Below are 27,105 nucleotides of genomic sequence, written 5' to 3'. Positions count from 1 at the left end.
CTTGTTATTTGTTATAAATAGTGACCAGTTGCTTCGACAAGTTTCTCCTGCAAAATAATTGGTGTTTAGCATAATAATTATATTAGACACTATTTTATGGTCTGATTCCAGTCGAGGGTATCTCAGTGTAACAAACGTACCAATATTTCAGCCGTTTGTTTACAAAAGTGTGAGCTGCACCTGTATTTGAGGTTAGATTGGAGAAAAAAAAGTCAACTCATGTCATTACATTTGAATTGCGAAGATTCGTTTTGGACTTTTAATATATATATATATATATATATATATATATATATATATATATAACATATTTAACAGTAATATTTCGATCGAAGTCTCTTCCGAACAACTTAACTACAGTCTTTAATAAAAGCTGGCTAGAACAGCTGATACAAATATAAACAAGCGTCCGCCGTGTTGGTCTGTGAAAATCAGAAGGAAAAAATAGGTGAGAAAAAACGGCTTCGCGTCTAATGCTCCATCTGCATCCTTTCCTAGTGTCTGGTTGCGCCCCCTGGCCGCTGCGCAGTCTGTGGCGCTCGTGTTCCCCGTGGGACGCCAGCAGAGCGCGCTGATCGCTGAAGCGCAGTTGCCACGCGTCGCGCGGCGGGCAGCCGGCCAGAGGCAGATCTATAGATAGCAGCACTGCATTCCTCGCGCCATATCGCCGACTTCCTGCGCCGCGCACCTTAGCCACGCTCTGCGACGGCACGGCATCGCGTCTGCTGCTTCCACGGTGCACGGGAACCTAGCGTATCGCAACCACTGATATTGCATTTCAAGGGGTTACGAAATACTAATTCAATTTAAAAAAATAATAGTAATAATATGCTTCGAGATCACAGCACGGGTAGAATTTACATTTTTTTTAATGAAAATGACATAGTAATAATAGAACAATAGATATTATTGTACTTGAAACAATTTTTATAACGTATTTAGAACAAAAACAAACAGGGATTACCACCGCAACCAAGTACTCGGCAATGCTGAGCTCTTCCGTTTACATTGTTCCGTGCGACCAATAGAAGCCGAGTACTTGGTTGCGGTGGTAATACTACAAGACATATATTGTAACTTTGTTCAAGACACGGCGCTATGGTTATTTCTGCACACAGGGCCGCAACTAAGGGGGGGCAAGCGGGGCATACGCCTCGGGCGCAAAGCTGTGGGGGCGCCGAAATCACTTGCATTGTAATTCCTACTACAACTGGTAACTGGTAAAAAGTTTTTTAACTTGCATGCCAGGAATGTATAATCTGATTTACAATATAACGTATCAACATATTGAATGAACAAGTCTAATGATTATACGGACTACTTTATGGACATAGTGGGTTCATGCATGGAAGTTACAGTAGCACAGAAACTGTTACACGTAGGTATGGAAAATGCTTAAATAGCACCATTTTTCCGTGGGAGGGCCCCCGGACCCCCCGCTTTATTGGTGTGGTATGTGTAAAAAAAGGGGGGGGGGAGGGCCGCATGAATCCATTCATGCCCCGGGTGCCAGAGACTCTAGTTGCGGCCCTGTCTGCACATATGAAATAGGTTTTTCGAGATAATACTGAGTAGTTCTCAAGAAAATTGGTGCGTAATTTTATATTTTAATCAAAATAATTATTTCGAATATTCAATAATCAAATCATGTATTTTGTTTTATTGTGTTTTTTAACGTGCGCAGTTAACAATGGAAAAAAAAATTGACAAGTGGAGGTACTGGGACAACACAAAGCATAAATGCCCGGGTAAGAATCCGGACACAGTGTTACCGCGAACACTGTTTCGTAGTGACAGAGTTGTTTTCATGTTAAAAGTACAAAATTTACAAATAACATCTGTGAATATTTCTACTCCATTTACAAAAGGAACAATTACAGCGTGTGCATCGGCAAACAAGCCACGCGACCGTGTCATGCGGCGGAAGACCGTGTGGTGGTGCGAATGCTGGGGGTAGGGGGAGGGTAGGGTTTGTGAGGGGTGTGAAGGGGGGGAGGAAGCGGTGCGCAGCGCCCTCGGAAGCCCTTCGCGGTCGGCGCCGACAATCCTGTTATCCGCTAGCCGTGGCGCTGGCGCGTCCCACGGGCGTCTCAGCGAGCCGGTGTTGCCAGACGTACCCGAATTACCGTGTCTGCACCCGGTACCCCGAGAATATCCGCTCGGGTACTCAAAATGTACCCGAATTTAGGGAAGAAATAATAATTATTAGTAAAAAAAAAAATATTGAACAACATTCCTTTGGAATGGGAAAGAAAGCAATTAGGGCGGTAAACAGTCTTTGGCCTGACCGTAATCGCACTGACATTAAACTAAACATTCCTGCCTTTTTGAAAACATCCTCCGTTACGTGGTATTCATTAAAATATATATATGTGTGTGTGTGTGTGTGTCTATATATATTTATGTGTGTGTGTATATATATATATACACATATATATATATGCTTCGGGATCTATAGCATGGGCACAATTTGGATAAATAATTAAAAAATAAACCACAAAGTAATAACAGAACACTAGCTATTCTTGTATTTGAAACTATTTTAAACGCATTTAGAACATAAACAAACATGGCTACCACGGCAGTCAACAACTCGGCTTCTATTGGCTGCACGGAGTGACGTAAGCGGAAGAGCTCACCGTTTCCATTGAATATATAATATATAATATTTTCAATGGCGTTGCCGAGCTGATCCGCACGAGTCCGTCTCCGTCTGCGTGAAATTGTATAAAGGTACCCAGTCTTCGTTTACGTGTCATTGTAGAACGGCCCTAAAATGTGATTGCTGAATATCCCGCGCCTGTTTCATTATGTCTTTGTTTTGTCGTTACTAGTGTGTTTCGTGGTAGATAGATGCATGTCTACTGCCAGGACATTAAGGTACGTAGATGAAGGGGCGGGGGGGGGGGGGGTCCGTGGGGAACCCACTAGTTCCACCTTGAAGTCACGTGAAATTTGATGGATACATTGATGTCTAGTTTTCTCTCTTCAGAAACCCAATCACGGATAGGTACTTTTTTTTCGAGTTCCGAGTTGTACGTTTCGTTCTAAACGAAAAGTGGAAAAAAATAAGCGTGTTTTCTTAATGTGTACTTAACCCGATATTAATTTTTTTTTTTTAATACATCAAGAAAATTCTTTTGGATTCGTGTTCAAAGTAAGTGAATTCGGTGAGCGTGATCATACGAAGATGTGATTGTTCTAAGTCGTGTGTGGGTCCCTGTAGAACGCTCCGGCGGCAGTTGTCTCGGCGTCCAGAGGTCTTTGGGGTGCGGGAGGGGACGGGAGAGGAAGGGTGTGTCCCCCTACAATCTCCTGGGGGGGGGGGGGGGGGCACGTTGCTCACAATTAACCGCCGGTAGAGTCGGGGCGTCCGAGGGCGTGGCTCTTCAACGGCCTGCCACAAACAACCCTCCTCATCAACATCCGACTCCCCCCTCCCTTTCCCTCTTCCGGTCCCTCGGCGACAGCCGCAACACCCGCGGTACAAATTGGACTTCCTTCTCTCTCTCACTCGCCCGGAGAAAAGCGTTCTGAAGGGGGTAGCACTTCAAAAAAGCCCACAGAATTTCTGGTTGTACACAAAAAAAAATATTAAGGTTTATTATTTTGATTGCAAGCTAGGATTTCGATTCACCGTCGCCTCCGTACGTCCGCCAACCAATTGACCACCTGCAGCCAATAAGAAGGGCCGAAAGATTCCAGCCGTCGTCCCTTCAAAAATTTGGCAAAATCATACTTTTGACGGACGGATGGATTATATATATGTGTGTGTGCCGGGCGATACTGGGGTGTGGCATATTAGTATAGGCAATATAATTAGCATAGAAAAGTACAGTCCAAACAGTGTGTGCTGCCCAAAGCAAAAAAAAAAACAACTCAAAGTGAAACGGACTACGAATGGCCATCGGTGGAGGTGGAGGCCTGTGCATAGTAGCAAACCTTAGCTGTACTGTAGTCATGGGCGAAAACCTCTTGTATTCCCCGGAGGAGGGGGGGAGATAATGTCTATCATTTCCATTTCACAGTTATGGTTTTGCGAGCGCAAACGGGCCTCCTCAGAGAAGGGGGGAGGGATTTAAGCCCATTATTATAGCTATAGTATTTAGCATATATTATAATCTAATAGTTGAAAGAACAAAAATTAAACAAAAATTAAAAAAAAAAAACATGTGAGTGAGACTTTCAGTACTCGCCAGAGATGTGTAACATCTAACCTCGGTAACGAGTAAGTTCACTTGTTTTCATGGTGCAAATACACTTATAATGCGAAACTCGGACACGAAATTCAACGTGGAATTATTCAAAAAAAGTCCATACTGTATTTTTTTTTTTTTTTTCAAATCTCGCCTAAAGAAGTTTAACTGCAAAAATCAAGAAGTGAAATGAGGAACGAAAGCGTACCTAGCATCCAAGTGCACAATCAGCGTTAAGTGAATTTCAGGGCTATCCATTATTTTAGTTCTTCCTGGCAGCCGTTTTGAATCTCTTTTTTGACGTGACAACGTCTAATAAATCGATGAACGCCGGCTGCACGCACGAAAAAGTGTCCCGTTAAGTTGTGTCCCGTTACGCTCATTGTACGCTTGCGCCGCATCTATCTATCTTCCACTCGATTGGAACAACCATCCATTTGACTTTTTCGAGGCACATTAAACTTGAAACACTCCCATTCGTTTCCTACTTTTCCTATCATCGGCCTATCCTTAACAGAGTAACACAGATTGGAATAAGATAAATAGCAAACATATATAAACGTTATAGTTAAAATAATCTCTTCGTTAAAGTAATAAACATATTTGAATTAATGAGCGCAAATAAAAGTAAATTTATCAATTAAATTGTAGATTTCATTTCACTTCTTCTTTGTATCCATACAAAATAGTGATAATTCAATAAAAATGATTCAATTTTATTCATAAAAGTATGCAATCATTTCATCAATGTTTTGTTATGACGTTGTCACGTTAAACTAATCGTCCGTAAACCGACTTTACAGACAACCAATTTATCGCTCGAGGAACCCGGAACGGTTGGCTGTGTGTCGTGCGTGAATGTGTGCGCGCGCGGGGGCCTCTGCCTCTGACGTCACGGGCGGGCTGGAATGCCGGTTGACCCCCGGGGAAGGGGGGGGGGAAGTTTTTTTTTTTCAGTACCGAGAAGACCGGCGCGTTGGCGGCGGCTATATCCGTCCGGGCGCCACGCGCGCGCCCCTAGCGGCGAGCACGCGAGGTTCACAGTCCTCTCCCCCGCCTTAAGGGGGTGCGACCCCTTCCGGGTCGTTATTGCATGTTTCACCTTCAATGGGAAGCTGTAAATTTTCATAAACGAAAGGCTCTGGAGGCTCTGCAATTACATCCAGAAGACGGTCTGTACGTACAGGCCTCTTAAACCCACCTGAAATCGAACCCGGATCGGCCTTGGTGAACTAGAACACAATACAAGAGTTCAATAATTATATTTGATAACACTGTTAATGAGGTCCTTTAAAACATAGGTAATATTATATTTAAAAAAAAAATAATTTCTCAGCTCTCAAATACTCAGATCTCAAATACTTATCTACTGCAATTTAGTAATTAAAATGTTTATTATGTTTCATTACGAAATTTTATTTTCATAAATATTTTTACAAAAGGTTAGCTGTTGCACATCACTGGAGAGTGCTAAAAGACTCGGCTCGCATTTTTTGTTGTTGTTCCTACTACAACTAGCACCCACTATTTGCTCTATTGACGTAACCGCTGCAAAGATGTTTCGCTTTAAAAAAACACAGCCGCGGCGTGTAAACCGTAAAGCTGCACGGCAGGCAGGCAGTAAAGTGCATCAACTGCGGGGGTCGTAAACATTTAAGAAGGTTCGTCAGGGGTGTAATTAACTCGGGACGCGCTCGGCGGCCGACGGAAGTGGCGCGTCGCTGCAGCAGGGGACGGGGGTAGGTAATTACCCGGCGCCGCGCAGTGGTCGCCAGTTCATTTCCGCATCGCCCCGCCACCCGCCCCGCGCCGCCGCGCCGCGGGTTGCCTCTCTCGCAGGCGCTGTCGCGGGCTGCGTCTCCCGCCCAGGCAGGCAGTCGGTGGAGCGGGGTCCCCACTTAACTTAGAACAGTAAAAACTTATAATTTTTTAATTAAACCACTAAACTTAGAATTTTCATAAGTTATAACACCGAAACACACCTTAGAAACATCATAATTTAGATCTTTCAAATCTTAGAACTGTCATAATTTATAATCAAGTAACTTAGAAACACACAACGTAGAAACATCATAACTTAGAAAGCCATAACTTAAAAATTCATAAAGGCACAACTTGGAAAATTCTGCTTCGTGTGTTACTAAATTATGATTTTCCGAGTTATGTGTTTCTAAGTCGTGCATTTCTCAGGTATGACAGCAACCCGGTTGGGTTAGCTGAGGTGGTCATAACTTAGAAACACACTGATTAACGGGGTAGTATCTCAAATTATTTTGCTTTGAAAATGTCGTGTTTTTGCTTGTTATTTTTAATATATTCATAACATAACTAACGTTAATTGTTTAAAAAAGTTTTTATAAATTCAATAACTAAGAGCATTTAAGTGCTGCATATAGTTTTAAAATTGATGGTGTAGGATTTAACATTTTTTTAAAAATTTTATATACATTCTTCATAAATTAAAAAAATTTGGATTTTCAAACCCTGAAAAAAAAAACAGGTTTCTGGAGTTTTCTTAGATACTGATATTAAATGCGGTGAACATGTGATCTGTTGAAGCAGTTACAGCATTATGCGACAGTTATGAGAAAAATGCATGGCACAATTAACCTGTAAAGTTAAACACATAATATTTTTAAGAACTTATCGGAGCCTAGCAGGCATATTTTTTATGCGGTCTTGGGTGGGAGAAATTATTGTGTTTTAATTCTTGAAGTTCATTGTCCTTGAACTATATCAAAAAGATTTCTTCCTGGTTTTGATAATTACGCAGTTGAGGTAAGGCCAGCAATTGTATTAGAAAATTCTACGTTTTTATTGTGTAATGAGAGTTGAAGTCATGGACCAAAACGTTAAGTAACTATTTTTTTTATATTAAATATTGTAACAGCCTTAAGGCCCTGCCACACTGTAAATTTTTCGTATCCAACTTTGTTTAACGACTTTTCTTCATTTTTTTAAAAATAAAGGTGGACAGACAACCTCAAACATGTTATGGAAGTTTTATTTTTATACTGAGACTATTCAAAGTTCTTCATTTTGATCTTATTTTTAATTAAAATAATAACATCACACAACTGGATGGAAAGTTTTAACTTGTAATTTTAATACATTTTGAAACTTTCAGATATCGGTAATTTTAAATCACATCAATAGTCGGTGCATAATAAAATTATTGTCCGGCGATCTTCTTAAGTTATAGACACGTAATTTTTTACAGATAAATTACTTTACGTGCGACATCCATAATATTATTATTTTAAGTATTTTACCTTTTTAATGTTTTCAAACACCCTATTTCAAAGACTCGTTGAGCCATTTCCGTGTTCACCGGGACCGATTCCGATTTGCTGATTCCGTCAGACATCCAACGTAATTTAAAAGACCAGTTATACGAGCAAAATATTTTTTGGAATCCATCCACCCAACTTTTCAAACACGGATTGGTTGCGCTAATATCGTTTTAATGTGTCGTCACAACCATCAAACTTTATCGGAAGGTGTGGGAAGCGAAGGTTTGACAGTGTGATAGGTCCTTAGGGGCGGCTGCTTGGCGCCGACTCTTGTTTTCCTCGCCCCTAGGGCCGGCGGGCTGAGGGCAGACTGTATTCCTGGAAGGTGCGGCAGCGGAGGTTGGTTGCTCGCCGATGGTAGTCCTCCTACCTGGCAATCTGGCATCCACGCATGACTCACAAACACGCGACTTAAAACAGTCATAACTTAGAATTCTTGAGAAAAACATACGTAGAACTTAGAAATTGTATGAGTTAGAACGATCATAACTTAGAAACAAGAAACTTAGAAACACAGTTACAAACCACATAACTTAGAAACATCGTAACTTAGTAAATATTAACTTAGAAACACGCAAATTAGAACTGTCACAACTTAGGAACGGATCGTTACCACAACGCCGAAATACCATAACGCCGAATGTCAAAATTGACCACAACGCCGACAGCTAGAAAACTGTTGTGTACCACAACGCCGAAATAACAACTGAATTAATTTGTGTGTGTTTCTTAAATGTACCTTAACGCCGAAATACCACAATCAAACCTAACCTTACCTAACCTAACCTAGCGTAATATAATCTTACCTAACTTAACCTATCCTATCCTAGCCTAGCCTAACCTAACCTAGTCTAACCTAACCTAGTCTAACCTAACCTATGTGGCAGTCATGCAATGACATTTTTCGGCGTTAGTGTATTTCGGCGTTGTGGTAATTCGGCGTTGTGGTAGACAGCAGTTTTCTAGCTGTCGGCTTTGTGGTCAATTTGGCATTTCGGCGTTGTGGTATTTCGGCGTTTTGGTGCGTCCCCCTTAGGAACGCGTAACTTGGAAACACACAACGCTGAACCACACAGATTAGAAACGTCATAACTTAGATAATTCTATATTGTTTCTAAATTATGTGTTTTCTTTCTAAGTTATAACAGAATACCTGACGCTGAATCTGCCGTGGATATGTGAGTTCGCAACCACTGCGGGACTTTTCCCAGCTTCGCAGCCCGTCCGATTCCACTTTATCAGATTGCGTTATTCTGCCCGTCCCGTCAGGAAATTACCATCGCCGATACAACCGCCTGCCCTAACTGCCCGGTCATCCCCCCTCCCCTAATACACCCACCCCACACGGCCTTCAGTATTTCGGGATGAAGGCTGTTAGCGCGCGACAGCTGCCAGTCTGTTAAACAGAACCGCACGGTGATTCCTACACAGAGTGTCCCAGAATTATCAACGTCATTCCGAGAATAGTTTATCTCACAAATAAATTACGGTTCGGAATAAAATATTAATTTGTAGTATTTTTCAAATTACGGATTGTTAAAGTATAAAATCTTTATGCAACACCTGGAAATTTGTAGTCGCGGTAAATTGCCTACGGCTGGAAAACTACGCCACATATTTTTATTTTTTTTACGCCGGTTTTCAGCTTGGCGTTGAGTTCCGGGACACACTGTGTACTGAGAGCGGTCTTCACAACGCATCCACATCATCTATGAGCATACGCTACTACTAGAGTACTTGAGTGCGTTGGTTTCGGATTGTCGAAGTGAAGTCTGCCTCCGTTATGGCACATTAAGAGCTTTTCACATTGTCCATTGACAGGATTATTACACACTTATTCACTAAAAAAAAAAAAATCAATACTGTACGCCAATGACTTGAAAAAATTAATTTGTTCTCATGTTGCAAATACACTAACAATAACGAAAGACGGACACGAAGTTTAACATATAATTCTATAAAATAATGCCGAGCGTGATAAATAAAAGAAAATTGTGTTTTCGACTACATTTCTGGGCGCGAATCATACGTAATTTCCGCAACCGCCGCTAGAATTCGCTGCCTGAGCAATCTGGGTCGATTATCGAATCATTAGATCTGCAAAGAGAAAGGTTAAACTATATAATGAAACGGCTCCGATAAAAGCGAAAAAGACTTGAAAAAATACTAAACCCTGGCTTTGGACTTGGTTTTCAACAAATTAATTTTATTAAAATACTGCCCATCTTGTTAAAATTAATCAAACAATCAATGATATAACGTTTTTCTTAGTATATATTAACTTTGTTTCTCGCCATCCGCTACAGATGGCAGCACTGTGGTTGCACATTTCCGATCCAAGAGACTTCCGTTCCATTCACGAAATTACTCTTGCCAAATGCCTTATGCCGAGAGCTAAGATTTTTTCACATAATAAAACAATAGCGATGCAAACAAATGCAGCCTTGAGAATATTGTGGAACTGTTCATGCTGGGCGCCGCGCCATGGCGGTAAAACCAGTCACCTCCCACCTGAGTAATACGAGTTCAGTAGCCAACGGGTCGCGCGGCCGTTGGCCAGTGGAAATAATACGTAATATTAACTGATTGAATTTGATCAGAGTTTAACATTTCGTAAAGGCCGTTCTATTAGACACGAACGTTAGGGAATGAATCGGTTAGATAGAGCAGCGACAAAAATCACTGGCAACGTCCGACACATTTTCCATTTTGAGTGGTGGGTTGGGGGGGGGGGGGATTGTTTCATCCAGATTTGGCCCCGCAGGATAACGCAATCAAATTTCCTTAGCGGGAAACTTTTTTTTTATGCAATCGGATGTTTAATGCCTGAAAATTACATTTTTTTTTTCCATTCTTATAAAAAAAAATGTTTAAAAACGAAATACACTGCTCATCCGCACTCAAAGTATTCTTAAAACCTTTAAGTAAACATAAGCCACTCATACGGTGTGCAGAGAATCAGAAAAAAAAAATCGAAATGAAAACTGCTGAAGGTTGGCGGGGAGGGGGGGGGGGGTGGCTTAAGTTCAGTATTGTCGTAACATTTCTGTGTACTATGCCAAATGATTGGGTGTAAGTATTAATTTCGCCATAAAGTCGTTAGTGAAATAAATATGTGGTGGTGGTGGTGGTGGATTCGCGGCGCTATGAGGGAGGGAAGGGACAAAAAAAAAGGGGGGAGGGGTTCGGCACTAAAGGATGGAGACGCAAGAACAAGTGCCATCAGCCAGCGAACACAGTCGACGACGAATGGATGCTGGATGGGGGCGGCTGGCCCTCGCGATGACGACCATTCGACAGAGCTGAAGATGACGTGAGGGAGCGATCTTCAAGAACCCCGTGACAGGAAAAAAAAGAGAGTGGAGGACGGTATTTTTACCGCACTCTCCCGTCAGTGTCCTTTCCACCAGAAGCTGTTCAGACAACGTCTTTTTTTTCCCTCTTCTTTTTTTTCCCTCAACTCCTCGCACACTTCTGCACCGCGAAGTGAAGTGTCTAACTCTCCCCCGGGACTGGAGGAGAGACATGCCCAATGCTATCATTACTGACAGGAAGGCACGAAAACACGCGGTCTCCCTCCACCTCCTCTCTTCACATTTCCAACCCAACAATAGAAAATTTTCCCCGTCACACTGTCAAATTTTCGTCTCCAAGAGTAATATTGGACAAAATATGGTTTTCAAATTTGTCATCAGTTAAACTATACAGATATACAGACAAACACAAACATGTTTTAGATCCTGTCACAATATCAAAGTTTATAACCGGACCGAGGTTAGAACATTCGAAAATATTTCAGAACATTTTGGACCATTGTTCCCGGTCTCTTAAACATTCTAGAACGTTCAGGAATGTTCCGGAACAGGAAGTCCATTCGATGGTCCAGAATCATCTGGGACATTCTAAAACATTCTTGATTATCCTGGAACATTCCAGAATATTCCCGAACAATTCATGAAAAATCTAGAACATTATGGAACATTTCAAAACATGCATGAACCTTCTGGAAGATTCTATAACATTCTGGGACATTGCAGAACATTCTCGAATATCTTGTAACATTATGGCCAGTCTCTTCCACTTCCTCACTCGATTCCCAGCTGCTTCAACCAACTTCCCATAAAAGGTCCATTGGTGCGATGCCCTCTTTTGAAACCCATACTTTTGAACTAAACCCCTGCTGTTCCAAACCGAAACCTTCTTCATGCACGAGTTATGGAAGGCTACCATACCATATAACTACCACACGGCTGCGAAGGTGGGTTGCGGCACACACGGACAAACCACCTTACATTTATTATATATATTATTACGAACGCGAGAGACAATACCGCGTTTCACGCCAGGTTTGGAGCTGGCTGGTGGCCACGCACGGCCACTGACATAAGGCATACCACATGTCGCGCCTCGGGCTATTATCACCTTAAGCGGCCTGGGAATTCCGGACTTACATAGGCCATCGCGTGGAGTGGCGTGAATATGTTTTGCCATTCTCGATGTTTCGGGCGTCATGTAGATCCGGGATGACGCGGGATGAATTGCGTTAGTGACGTTTCCGGTGTCGTCACAACCTTCCAATTAAAGATGTGGAAATGGAAGTTTAACAATGTGACAGGACCTTTACCTAACACGTTTGCTTTTGAAAGAGTGACGACATGTCTTCAGAACGTTCCTTTGCGCGTTTCGTTGTCAAAATGGAGGACGCGTACACATCAAACCACTTCGCTACATGCCGTACCTCGAATATTTTCTCGATGATGTTCTTCCATCCTCTCGGGAGTCACGTAATAGAACACTTGTGCATCCACTATAGTCTGTTTCACTCTCAGATCGCAGTACAGAGTAAATGGCGAACACTGTTGCCAGATTGATACCTACTACCCGGGTTGTTAAAATTGAAAGTCTTATATTGTATATAGCATCGTTAATCATAATAAGCTATGCATATTTTTAATCGTACTATTTATTGACTTTTCTAAGATCTTAAACAGTGTCTACTGACAGTATTATTACAATATTTAAAGAAATATTAGAATCACAGAAAATATAGTGATGTATAATCAGACCACATAGTTCACAGGTGAGCAATAAAATGGCGTGTAGCATGCTCACTGAAGGTACCGCAGATTCAGCTCCAGCCTTGGGAAGCACTTTAGACCATACGTCGTGTGTAAATATATGTTCCCAACTTATTTTGTCGAGCTGGACCTATATTCGAATTTTGTCGGGCGAATCCAGACTCACCCTGTATGTTTTTTTTTGACGTAAATACGTCTTTAAAATTTATTCCATAGTGGGAGAAAATTCATAAAACGATTCATAACAAAATCGGGGGATACAGTTTGGTGTTGCAGCTACATACCTATCATCTCCATCCAAAAATTTGATTACACCACTGGATAGCTAAAGAATCAAAAAAATTCGATACGCTAAGTGAGGACTGTGACGCATCGCGCGCGGTGGAGGGGGAAGCGCCGCCATTTTGAGGTCATTTTGGCTGCGTTTCGAGATTTCCAATTAGTATAACTTTTGACTCGGAGAAGCTATGACGTTCGTTTGGGTTTCAATCGTCAGATCTCGTCGAAATCTATCGATTGCATATATAAAAAAAATAGTGTAAAAATAGTTTACAGTGATAAAATGTAAAATATAAAAAAATATAAAAATATAAAATGATTATAACATACATAAAATAGCGTATTTTATATGTTGTACAGAAAATATTATCTGGTACGTACACGTATTCACGTACAACACACGGCCGTGTTCATGACACAGCCACACTTTTTTTTTTTTTTTAACTCGCGGGGCCCGTTGCTGAGGGCGGTTCCGAAGCACCTACTTGACCTCCTCTCTGGGGGACATTGGTCCCTGCAGTAGCTCGTCGGCAGCTGTTACCGTGGCTCCGTCGCCGCAGTCCTGTGTCAACTCAACTACGGAGGCGGGAACACACACACACTCACCTAGAAGTGAGGCTGGACTTTCAGCCCCGTACAGCTACCTAAAACACACACATGCGTTACATATGTACCTACCTCCGACGGAGACGACAGTAGAGCACGCTACAAAGAAGAAGAAAACATTTCTGTACTTATAGAAAAGATTACTCTGGAAACCAGTTGCCAGGAAATAGTTTGTGATATTACAATAAATATATTGTATCTTCGTACAACACATGGCTATGGTTATTTTTGCGTATACGAAATACGTTTTTCGATCTAATACTGAGTATTTCTTACAAAAATTGGCAAATACTCATTAATTGGAATTTATTTTGTTTTATTACGATTATTAACACGCGCGGTTAAAACTGAAAAGCTATTCAGGGAACGGTTTGAAAATAACTTTTAACTATGTTGATGCTGGGACAACACAAAGCATAAATTGCCCGGGTAAGAATCCGAACCCAGTATTACTGCAAACACTTTTTTTGTAGTGATACGGATGTTTTCATGTAAATGTTAAAACTTACAAACATCTGTACATTTAGATCTGTATTTCTGTTCAATTTACAAAATAAAAATTACAGTGTACGAGGCCGAACGTTGGCCCAGTCCGTTTTCCTTTCGCTGCACGGGAGTAATTAGACGCCTGCTGCGAAATTATGTTCCGTTAACCTCACGTACGCGCGCGTTAGCTTCCTAGTTGAACGGAACAGCTACAGTTAGCTGGGTTTTAGCGGATTGCAGAAATGAAATAATTTAAAAAGCATGCATTGCGCGATTCTATTTGATATTTGCCATGTTATTATTGTCATTGCTCTTAGTATTAGGGCCAATATTGTGACTTTCTCACTACCGAAGACCTATCTGTAACTTCGTGTTTCGTTTGCAAATATCATTGAGTTAAACTGGAGTCACGATGCCACGACAGGTCCAACACGCTCAGTAGCCAATGAGATACAATGTCACCGTGACGTCAACACGACAAAATACGCTCCCCGACGGCCCGCGAGAAGTAGATTCCATTTCTAATTTCGTCGTGTTTTGCCGCACGACGGAAAGCAAAACGGAAACCTTACGGAATTTTTTTCTGACCCGTATCAACATATCTACAGCTTTTTTTTTTATCTACAATAAACTGAATCTCACTTTGTGCGATTAACGACTGAATGTTATAATGTTTTTGCACTTCCAACTGTTCACAGGTAATAAAAGGGCCTACACTGTTTTTAGCCAATACTGCATTTTATGGACGCATTTGGCTTGGGAAGACTTGTCGATAGCCATGATAAGAGTTGGTAGTGTTAATTTTGTCGTGGTATTGTGAGTCTACGCTATTACTCAGTCGTGCTGGAACGCTGTACGACGCCTATGTAATCTGATTTGTCGTGTCGTATTCGTCGTGGCATTGTTTCTCCAGCTTTATAAGTAGCTATATATTACATGGAGTGGGTGTCCGTTATAGAGTTGAAATCGCTCTGGTTAGCACAACAAACCGTAGCTGTATAAAGTCTAATGCTAGAAGTGTGTTAATAGTGCGATAGGAAATCGCTATAAATTGACATCATGATAATGGCTAAACAATGATATTAACACATCAGATTGGAATAAGCTTGAAACTACTTTATTACCTAAAAAAAATTTTTTTTCACTTCAATTATAACAAGGCAAAGATTTCATTCGCCCGTTCCCTGATTTATTTACCTCCATTGCAGGTATTATGTTGCTTTCATCACTGTCACTCACACAAGACATATTGAACATTTGTAAGAAAAATAGGTAAGTTTACCATAATTTTGATGTATGTTTGTTGTAAATTAAACTGTTACAGTATACTATTGAAAATGGGACATTCTTTTATGAACAATGAAGTTTCACTTCAAAAATTGGAACTAATTTTTGCGAGAATTTTATTTAGGGAAAACACATAACCTAACTTAACTTTCAGTTTTGCAACAGCATAAAAGGCCTGAAGATGCACGCAAGCGTATTGTTCGGGCGTCTGACTCTAGGCCGGTGAGAAGTAGTTTTGTCGGCTCTAGGGGTCATCACGCAACTGCGCGGGCAGAGACTCCAGAAAGGACTCGTGTGGTTGGCAGTATTTTCGGCGCGCTTCGTTTTTTTTTTGTTTTTTTTTTTTTTTTTTTCCCACCTCGGCGCGCCTGGCCATTCCGCCTGCCGCTCACACGTAGGTGTGTGTGTGTACACACTCCACGGGTTGACGTCACAAGTCTGCAGCTTACGCGAACACGCCAAAACTGCTGTCAGTGCGTTTTTCGAGTGAAATTTATTTTCAGCCTTTAGGGTGAGTCGAGGCAATGGCGTCGCCAGAGCGCAAAGAAATAGTGCAACGGAAAAAAAAAGTAACGCTCGTAGTGATTAAACTAGAGAGTCAGACAAATATGAGAATCCTTGCAGGTTTTCTTTCACCATGTTTGTTACAATTAATTGTGAACTTCCATGATGTACTTCACCTTTGCGCTTGCATACGTGCAAACTTGTACTCTTTGTTTCAAATGCATACGCATTTGCGTACGCTACAAATTTCCTACATCTACATATATCTATGAAGTTGCACTCCTAACGCGTGGTGGTCTCGCACCCATTTTCTTGAAGTCAAAACTAAAACTTTTCTCGCTAATATCAACATTTGTGTAATCAATCTTTGAAAAAAATATAACCCTTGCTTGCAACTACATTAAAACTGCTTGGCTGAAAACGCTCAGGGTTTGAGCAGAAATAGACTGTAATATTCCGTTTTGATGGTTTCGTTGGTGTGAAAAAATTTATGTTTTTCAATATTGACAAATTTAATGCTAATTATTCTTAAAATTTCAATTTCATGTTTGTAATTTTTTTTTCAAAACGTATATCAAAAGGTAATTTTTAAAAATTTGTAATATAGCATAGCTACCATAAAAGTTATCGTGTCCAAATTTTTTCCGCATCATAAAAGGTACCAAAATTCCACATTTATACAAACCTTTAAAATTTCATAACTTGATAACTAATAAACAGATTTTAATTGTTTGATTTTATAAAAATATCTGATGATGGGTTAAACGATAGAAAAATGTATAACAAACAATTACACCAAGTGTTTAAGGACAAGTGAATATTGAAGCATAATGTAGGCCTACCTGTTTTCTCTTAAATTAATTTGTCCAAAACATCACTTGACGTAAAAGTGTTTACCTTTGACATCGTTGCTTTCAAGTAGTTTTCCTTACCTTTAGAGAAAATATCTTTGAGTCAAACGATACACTCCAGCCTGGCTAACGTATTGTTAGGCTGGTAACAAATCAGGAGCAAAATGATTAACGCGTAGTATTAATATTGACTTGATGTAGGCTTTTGGACATACGCAATTGCTTAGCACATGTATGTCTGCAGAAGAAAACTACAAAAAAAAACAACACAAATTAAGCAAAAATTGCTGTTGTCAGGATTTAACGCCACACAATATTCCACAACAGGAATATGGTCAACAAACAAGGAAAAAACAAAGAAATGGACTAACAGAACGAAAAAAACCACACAAATGATGACAGCACAAAAATTCCGAACCCAAAAAATTCAACACAACAGTTGAAACGAGAAAAAAAAAAAACACAGCAAAACGAAAAGACGAAACAAACACAATAGTTTTCCAAAAAAAACAAAAAGAGAAACGAAAAAAAAACCCCACAAATGATGACAGCACAAAAAAAATTGAACCCAAAAAATTCAGCACAACAGTCAAAACGAGACAAAAACACGACCAAACGAAAAGACGAAACAAACACAACAGTTTTCTAAAACAGAAACAAGCGACGTTTCGGGAATTGCTATCTGCTCCCATCCTCAGGCAGAGACGCACATGGTACGGAAACACAGGTCGCTTGTTTCTGTTTTAGAAAACTGTTGTGTTTGTTTCGTCTTTTCGTTTGGTCGTGTTTTTGTTGCGTTTTGACTGTTGTGCTGAATTTTTTGGGTTCAATATTTTTTGTGCTGTCATCATTTGTGGGGGTTTTTTCGTTTCTCTTTTTGTTTTTTTGGAAAACTATTGTGTTTGTTTCGTCTTTTCGTTTTGCTGTGTTTTTTTTTCTCGTTTCAACTGTTGTGTTGAATTTTTTGGGTTCGGAATTTTTGTGCTGTCATCATTTGTGGTTTTTTTTCGTTCTGTTAGTCCATTTCTTTGTTTTTTCCTTGTTTGTTGACCATACTCATGTTGTGGAATATTGTGTGGCGTTAAATACTGACAACAGCAATTTTTGCTCAATTGGTGTTTTCTGTCATTTGTGTTTTTTTTTTTGTAGTTTTCTTCTGCAGACATACATGTGCTAATCAATGGCGTATGTCCAAAAGCCTACATCAAGTCATGCACTCCCATTGCACAAATCTTTCAAAGATAGTATTAATATTGCTTTAGAATATGTAGGTAAGAAGAAACACATCTATTGATGTGTGCAATCTTTGTCTTGTTAATAATTGAAATCAGAATGAGAACAATTACCAACCCCCATTGTGCTGTATGGCTAGGAAAACAATTTTTGGTTATAATACTTGCAGATGGTTTGTTAACATGTTTGTTTAAGAACACTCGCTACATTCTACACGCACTTAGGTCCCTCCCTAACCCGTACCCCTCCCAAATACACTTAGTTTTAGTTAGGTTAGGAAAAAAAATACATGATGGCATTTTTATTGTTCTTCCTAGCGAATTACTTTCAAGCTACTAAACAAACTTCTAGCATATTATCCTCTATACAGCTGCTATTTGTTTTCCATAATATTTAAAACCAATCGACTTCAACTTCAGAACGGACACCGACTCCAAAGATTACCACCTTAATGCAGAGGAATAACATCTTCGTCCCATCTGTTTGTTACTAAATAACTTGTGTCATAAAGTGTGTGATCTGAATATTGTTGTAAAAATTCCTACAGTAGTCTTCTTTGCGTGTATCAATGGAGCAACTGCTCAGAAGTTCATGACTAGCTCATTAAAACATACTGTTGATAGAGTTGCATACATACACCATATAACATTTGCGAAAGCGCGAATTCGTTTGGAACACGTGACATGAGAAACTGTTTGCATAAGATGATTTCTATAGTTCCTCACGTAGTATAATATCGTAAGGATACTTACGCAATTAATGTTTTTTAGAGTAAGACATCACGAAGAAATAAGATTTCGCATTTCATTAACTCATGGGAAAAACACTAACATAACCTAGAATTCGAAGAAAAGCTAAGGAAGGTGGTAGCATCTGCATGATTACATTTCCTCTGTGTGATGCCTTTTTATTCAGCTAATTGTTGCGCCATATTGGTTGAACACCCAAAACATTGGCTGAAGTGTAGTGTTTGCATTGCGGCAACAATTTTAAAAGACTTCTTTTTTTTACGAAAGTCAACGTTTTTAACGTCCGCGATTCTAATTCGTACTTACTAACCATCATTAGACCTTACCGAAAACAATTTCCGCAATATTTTGAGCGGAACATGACAGGGTATTTGAGTATTCTAGGTATGCATTACGTGCTGAGAATCCTTGAGATAATGAACGGTGCTAAACAAACGATAAACATTTCAGCGAAGCAAATCGGTTGCAAACAATGCAGTTTTAAGAGACAATGCGATCTCATCAGCTCCAACACGGCCGGCTGCTCTGTTATCGGAGGCGCGCGGACAACAATACAGCTCGCTGGCGCGCGCGCGGCGCATTTGCCTGCAAGGGGCGGCCAACGGGAGGGGAGGAAGGGCGAATGGAGCGAGCGGGGGTCGAACCGCAGACTCCGGGACCCCCGCTGCGGCAGCCGGAGGGTCCACCTGGTCCCGCGGATCGATACCGCGCGCAGTGCCACTGAATTATTCCCCCTCTCTCTGCAGCGTCATGGACCGGGTCTGTCTCCGGACGGGGTTAGCGCCGCCCCCACCCACCGTCGCTCCAAAACCCGCGGGAATCGGTTATTTTCAGTTTCGTCGGAAACAAAAAACCCGTCAGGGGTAAAAATATCAGAGCGTGGCATAGGCCTACCCAGGATTTGTTTTCGGGGGGGATGGGGGGGGGGGGCCTTCTGATTTTTAAGAAAAACTCCATAAACACCAAAAAATAAATGTTTATAATAAACTTTTTTAAGCTTACAAACATTTTAAAGAATTTTTTTTTTTTTTGGGCAAATTCAGTAACCACATTCTCCGGGCCGATGTGGATGTTGTAGTGGACATTCAGTAAGGCCAATACATTGTCTGTCCTGAGATATGGTGTTCCTTAGATAGGATTTTAATCTTCTTAAGCAAGAAAATGTCCTCTCCGGAGTTGCCGTTGAGACGGGAAGGGTCGCCAAGACTTTTCGGGGGGGGGGGGGGGGGGGGGTTAACCTCCAAACACCCCCCCCCCCCCTGGGTACACCTATGGAGCGTGGATCCCAGGTCGTGTCCGAATTTCAGACAACGGTTGCGTACTTGCATGCTTCACTCGCCCTTGAGGTACACTCGCGCGGTCTGTCGGGTACACAAATATTTGAAAAAGGCGTACAAGTGTGCGTACAGGCTAGTGTAAAGTTATGAGATTGTATGAGAATGTGAGCAAGTATTCGAGATCGGAAGTATGCGAGTAAGCAAGTATATACAAGTGCGCAAGTATGCAGTTGTACTTTTAATGAAAAACGTGCCAACGTGTGCTGCTGCTGCTGCTGCTGCTGCTGCTGCTGCCATATGTTTGTTTTTTACGTCATGTAATCTGATAGCTTTGAATATATATTCAAAGCTGATAGCTAAAATCTGATACATAAAATGTGCGTCGCACTTTTCGTTACCCTCTGAGCGTTAACATTTTCGTTACGCCCTGATGGCATCATTCGTGCCGGCTGTGAATAAGTTCCTCTTTAGTAATTATTACGGGTTATATATATATATATATATATATATATATATATATATATATAATAAACGGAACTAACTAAGCGGTATTGAGTACTAAAAGTTCCTTCGTTCAAGCATCGGGAGCGTGGTCATAGACGCCGACATACGTTCAGGCGCGAACACACAGGATGACGTCACGCGCTTTGTTCTCCGCCGAGCCGCATCTTGTTCCCGTCGAAGGCTGTCTAGGGCAGAAAAGGCCCTCGAAGACCCCCCCGACTTCCTAGAAGAGGGGCAGTTGTTGAACAAGGCTGTGCCGGCTGCAACCACCTCTCTCTCTCTCTCTGTCTCTGTCTCTCTCTCTTTCTCTCTCTCTCGCTCCCTCTCGCTCCCTCTCGCTCCCCCCACCCCCTTTTGTCCAATCATATTCACAGGCCTGAAGGACAGTAATTACCCTGCGCACAGCTGCTCGCGTATGTCCCTCCTTGACACCGTGTGTACACTGTTAAAATACTGGATGTTCATGAATGAATGTCCTAGTTTCAATAGTATACTATAGCCGTTTAATTTAGACTATTTACAACTAACCATACGCCAAATTGAAGTTAAACTAACCTAGTTTTTCTTACAAATGTTCAATATGTGCACCTTTAGTTGTACGGCACACATCCCACCTAAAAATCCAATTCGTCCCACACTTTGGTTAACAAGTCCGGAGTAATGGAAGCAATAGCCTCTTCAATTCTGTGTCTCAACTCTGGCAAATCATTACGTAGCGGCGGAACGTAGACACGATCTTTTATAAAGTCCCAAAGGGGAAAAAAAATCGCATGGCTATTCCCTTTACAAACACATCCTGCCGTTTCGAATTGCTTATACCAGGGGCGGATGTTTTTTTTTTTTTTTTTTTTTTTTTTTTGCCACAAGGAGGCTCACCATTAAAATTTAAACGAAACGCACGATGAACTGAAATTACAGATTCACTCTTAGCAAATTGCAGGATACAAAACGCTTTACGCTCAGGATTCGCCATTTTGCGTAGGTGACGCTGCGAGCGAGAAAAAACAAAGCAGTACTCGTGCATGCGCTTATCTAAAACTGTTTGAGTTACTCTTTAACTGTGACTTTGAACCATCACTCTGAAATGCTTACAGTTGATATTATTAAAATTTATAACTGGGATATTATTTTATGGACATACTGTTTTTTTTTTCCCGCTGGGCGCACTAATAATTAATCACAGACTTAATTTGGCGCCAAAATCTTAAAGTAGTAATTCTTTTTGAACGTATTTACCCGTTAAGTAATATAAAAATGTAAAATTAAAATAATCACGTTTCCGTTTATTTCCTGTTTCTTAGTTTATTTTTCATAAATAAATAAAACCAAATAGTATCAATTTAAAAATACTTGCCATAATCATCTGAAATGCAGAAATTGTTTTCAAACCCTGATATACCATGTTCCTGGGACATAAAAAAAAATATATTTCTTTGACTATTAAACCTTTTCAGTCACACGCAAGATATAAATTGACCCTATTTCGTAAGAAGAGCTGAAACAAGCCTCCCCCCCCCCCCCCCTTCCATTCAAAGACGAACCAGGTTCGATTCCCCGGAGAGGTCGAACCCGTAATGTCTCGCTACTTAATACGTATTGTTAAGCTGGTTGACCTAACCAATGTTTCACTTTAATTATTCACTTATCCCAGAAGCCGTTAATCTGCACAATTACCCAAATGGTACAAATTGATTTTAACTCATGATTCAACTAGCTACGCTCAGCTGTGTGTGAAGTTGACCTCGAACGGCATTGTTGCCAACAAGGTCAGCTTCTCCCTTTATGGCCACCGTCCGTCCGATCGAATCTCTCCCGCCGCACTTCTCTGGAAACGAGAATGCGCGCGCAGTCTCTACGGCGAGCGGTACTTCGCTTTGGAAAAGGAAGGGGGAGATTTCTAGTCCAAGTCGTGCAGCGCTGCACCCTATCACTCTCTCTCTCTCACACACACTCCGCCCAGGCGAAACTATAGCGTGTCTCATCCTTAGATTGCATTGTGCATGGTAATGGACATTACTCTCTCTTTCCAATGCAAGATATCTTTTATGAGCGCTGTCCTTGTTTCAATGTGCTCTGATGCCAGATATATCCAATGAGCATAAAGGTTTTCAAACAAAACGTTATATCGTAATGATTTTTTTTATGTACTTAAAATGATTTTTAAAAGGAAAATTTGTATTCAGTATTTTAGAAATATTATTTTTTTAATTTCATAAAGAGCTTTATCTGATAATATTCAATTATTACTTCTAAGGAAACGTAACAGAAAGACGCCATCTTGGTTTCAACATTTGTATATTTTTTTTCTATTCTTTAGTATTAAAAATGTTGGCCCTGTCTGACCGTAGGACATAATTAACGTAATGATTTATTTTTTAAAGTGGGTGACTTCTACAAATGGTTTCTCCTTTGAAATAATTACTCTATGCAGACGGCGGAACAGAAATTAGTAGCGCAGCAAACGCTGTAATGTTGGCAACGTAGGGCACTTTTATCTATTTATCCATGCCCCGCCCATATAGTATTTTTTTATTGTTTTTATACGTGCAGAACCCTTTTACAGTTTCTACTTTTTTTTTTTCGCGGCTCTGTGCTTAAATGAACAAATTGTCAGTGTACTCCATGAAACCCGTCATCTCCGGAGTGGAACATGATCGCAGATGACACAGACGGTGAGTTGCGAGTTTCGTTGCTATAAAACATGCGAATACTTTCATTCCGAGTTATTTCCCAGTCAGAACAATGTGCCCGGCCATGATGGTTGTTACTCAGACGGCGTTTTAAGCTTGGTCCGTTACAAAAGAGTTCATAGTTTGTAGTTTAGAGAAGCGTATTTGCTGTCCGTAATTTATGGACATTATTTCATGATTGGCTTAATTAACAGAAGTGCGAATGCCTTGTTGCAACAGAATGGTATTCGGCCGTGCTGCTACGTACTGCTCCCGATTTTGAAATCTGATTGGCCCGCGTCACACATGACGTCACTCCGGCGTGCTGTGCCGCAAACGTGCTGTGGACGCTACGGTCTGTTTTGACGCGCGGAATGAAAACGCATATCCTAGTAATTTAGGTTAATAACTCAAGTTAACATACGTTATTAAGAATGTAGGTATTTCATCATTTCATAAAACCAATACTGCAAATGAATATAAGTAGCCTGTTTATAATATTTTAAAAATTGTATTTGGTTTCGTTTCTCTCAACCACTAAGTAGTGGTAGGCCTATATTAGGATAAAAAGTAACAAACGTGTTTGATTTTTTTTTTAATGTGTGTTTGATACCGATTGGAAAGTGCGAGAACGTAAACAATCCTGAGATATTGTTGCGCTTGCCTTGCAGTTATTTATTATAACCACGTCAGCACAGCGTCCACTGCAGCCAGTAAGCACGTCTGGACTAGCACGGACCCGGTGGTAGTGCTGTAGCAGTCTTCAGGACCTTAAGGTGGTCGCCTGGCTGGTCTCCAATCAGCGTGCAGAGTTCCAGCGGTAAATATGTAGTGTAGCGGTATTTGCGAAAAAAATGTTAAAAATCCGAAACTACTTTAATTATATGCTCTTTCACTTCCTCTTTTCATTAAACCTGGCGGAGATAAGAAATTCCAAATACTTTAGGAGATATCGAATTTTTTAATTTTCTTCACAATACCTGTGCTTTCATGCGGCGTTTATTTTGCTTTTTGTTTACGAGTATGAAAATTTTTTTTCTTGCGTCGTTCACCATTTTTTACCCGCCTCTAACTTAGGTGAGTTTTTAACGTTTCAAATTTTAATGTTTTATTTGTTATTTGGATATTGTTGCGCAAGTAATAAGTAAAAAAAAAAAACGTGAGTTCCTACTGTTCATCCTTTGTCCCGGTTTGTTAGGTCAGGTCAGTTACATTATAAATACTTTAAAACTAAACAACCATTAAAATTAATTCATATTATTTTTAATGTCCGCTTAGTTTGAAAGTATTTATAATGTAACTGACCTGACCTAATCGACCATTTTAATTTATTAGGCATTCACGAACACACGGCAAAATAAAAAAAAATATAGCACAGGTCTTGTATTGCAAAATAAAAACGGCGATATCTCCTAAAGTATTTGGAATTTCTTATCTCCGCCGGGTTTAATGAAAAGAGGAAGTGAAAGAGCTTATAATAAAAGTATTTTCGGATTTTTATCATTTTTTTTCTCGCAAATATCGCTATACTACATATTTACGGGAATTTCTTATCGCCGGGTTTAATGAAAAGAGGAAGTAAAAGAGCATATAATAAAAGTATTTTCGGATTAAAAAAAATTTATTTTTCGCAAATACCGCTACACTACATATTTACCGCTCCAGTTGTTAACGCGACGTTTACAAACAGTCCAAGATTCATTAAAAGTGTTATATTTGCGAATAACATTTGAGATCCATTGAACTTGCCTGTAGAAGTTTCGTTTCAAAGTTAACGTGTACTTTCTGGACAGTGAAAAGAACATAAAACAAGTGTTTTCACGTACGCATATAGGGCTCATGTGTGAAAAATTCTAAACACGGTATTGTTGGTATATAGGGACGGGCTGGATGGAAGACTTTACCTTTAATATTCCAGCATAAAATGATAGGGTGACCGCCTAAAGTCCAATAGAGGCGCTTTACCGACGAGAAGACTGCACGCCATTTCGATGCCTGGCGCGTAGAGGCGAAGAGGCGTGTGATGCGCAGGCCATTGTCCCCCTTAGAGCCCCCGCGCTTTTAGAGCTCCTTCACCCGACCAAGCGGCCACCTTAACTTTTAACTAGAAGGGTGTTTCGGTTCGACTTCTAGTCGGCAGCAACACCGTTATAGAGACGGACACACGCCATTATAAGTCAGGGACGTTGAGGGTTGAAAAGGTCATGGCTTATTGCAAGGAACCATCCCAGCATCAGCCTGTAGAAATTTCAGGGAACCACAGGAAACCCGAAATCAAGACCTCGAATCCTCCTGAATGCAAGTCCAACGTTTTATCGCTCGATAAACAACTTGTAACTTGCTTGTTTAGAACATTACTGCCGTAAAAAATATGTCAAGCCTAATTTAACAATTATTAAACGCTAAAAATTGTATTAATGAACCTAGCAGCTAGGCAGAACAACCGCGATTGCTTTTGCCTCTAAACAAGGACATTATATCCGTTATCGTGATTTTTAAACAACATAGTGTATTTTGACAGTACATACTACTACAGTTGAAGTCATTACCAAACATTATTTCAAAACTTAACACCCATGACTATTTCTAGAAAATATTCACCACTAACTCCAGGCGTAAGATTTAATTATATACTATGCTTTAAGAATGTACGAGAAAATTTAAATGATAGAAAATAATTGGCACGGCTTGAAAACTGTTGAATCCAAGATGGCGTCTTTCGGCATCTCCCCACTGCGGAATTTCTCTTTGTCGACCTGGCAACACTGATGCGCCAGTCCGAAGGATAGCGGCGCCGGGCCTAGATGCCATCAGGGCTTCCTGTTTTCCTCCAGCCTCCTGCAGGATGAAGTGTGGCCTGACGTCACGTCCTGCTCCGCTGTCCTGGCCACACACACATCCTGCCTACTCTGATTCCTCTTGCGCATTGCACTGACTTCCCCCCCCCCTTCCCCAATCTTTCGTGTCTCCAGGACGGCACGCTGTCAAACTTCCGCCCCCAGCGCCTTCCAGTAAGAGCTTGCCGTAATAACGTTGGAAGGTCGTGACGACAATCAAAACGTCGCTAACGCAGCCATGTTGGTTATGAAACATCGGACGTGTCTTGAATTTCCATCAACTATTTTGTACATAGGACCGGCTGCTTTCGTTCGTCAAACAGCCAATCAGGATCGTGCAGCGAAAACATAAATGGCTTCCATTTTCTTCTCAAAGGAACTTAAAATGGCGAAGGACGTATGGGACATTAAAACTAAAATAATGGTACAATTAATGTAGCACGTTAAGTAATTTATCTAAAAAAAAAAGATGTCTTTAAAACTTTTATAGAGCGCAGAACATGCATCGAGTATTAATGTCATTGAAAAATACAGTTATTTTAAAATGTAATAAACATGCAAAGTCAGATCAGTTTCAAGTTTTCTATCCAGCACCCGCAAGGCATTATTTTCATTTTTAAAAATAAGAGCAAAGTGAGAAGGTTGAGCAAGCTCAGTCCAATAATAAATTTTGATAGTGGACAGGATTTTAAAACGATTTTGAGGTTAACCGCCCAACTTCATTTGTTGGAATCGACAGCCATGTTTCGTCCAGTATTAACCTTCTAACTTTGCCGACTAAATGCAGCAGGAGACCAAAATCTGACAGCGTGGCAGGACCTCGACACACACACACACACACACACTCTCTCTCTCTCTCTCTGTGCACGTACAACGTCATTCCACTTCCGACCAGCCTCGTGCGTCACCCACGCGTGGTCTGGAGCACACATGCTGACGTCACAAGGCGCGGGCGTTTGACGGCAACTGAGATATATTTTTTTTTATTACCGTTGTGGTTCATAACGAATGCATGTTTACTCATTTTGTGTTCAGCCAGCCACACGTAACTCAGTTAACGGTTTATTTTTTTTAGAGCTATATTTAATCACTGATTACTACATCAAAATTTCAATATTCGATCTAACCCATCAGTCCGAGATGTTGGCCCGTTCTGCAATGAAACGGAAACATAAAAACGGTAACGGATCACAGGCCGCAATATATTTACGTTTCGCTATCAGCTGCAGCTTCCACAATACACGAAAACGTAACAA

The 27,105-nt window shown here is 40.6% G+C and overlaps 1 protein-coding gene across 33 annotated transcripts in view; it reads left to right on the top strand.

Annotated features, from left to right (window-relative positions):
• LOC134537607 (LIM domain and actin-binding protein 1) overlaps window positions 1-27,105 on the top strand; it is a 216,376-nt gene that overhangs the window by 4,652 nt on the left and 184,619 nt on the right. For 3 of the 33 annotated variants that reach the window (XM_063378237.1, XM_063378230.1, XM_063378209.1), the window contains exon 1: window positions 22,864-23,015. The exons of 24 other annotated variants lie outside the window; for them this stretch is intronic. In XM_063378237.1, coding sequence (XP_063234307.1) covers window positions 22,994-23,015 — 22 coding nt within the window. In that variant the 5' untranslated portion in view covers window positions 22,864-22,993. Of the gene's footprint in view, window positions 1-22,844; window positions 23,016-27,105 lie in introns of those variants that run through there. 6 more of the 33 variants (XM_063378228.1, XM_063378238.1, XM_063378246.1 and 3 more) reach the window with 3 other exon arrangements.

Source organism: Bacillus rossius, chromosome 12 (genome assembly GCF_032445375.1).
Source record: "Bacillus rossius redtenbacheri isolate Brsri chromosome 12, Brsri_v3, whole genome shotgun sequence".
NCBI classification, from domain to species: Eukaryota; Metazoa; Arthropoda; class Insecta; order Phasmatodea; family Bacillidae; genus Bacillus; species Bacillus rossius.
Note: the sequence above shows the minus strand (reverse complement) of the source record. Positions and strands in the feature narration are given on the sequence as shown.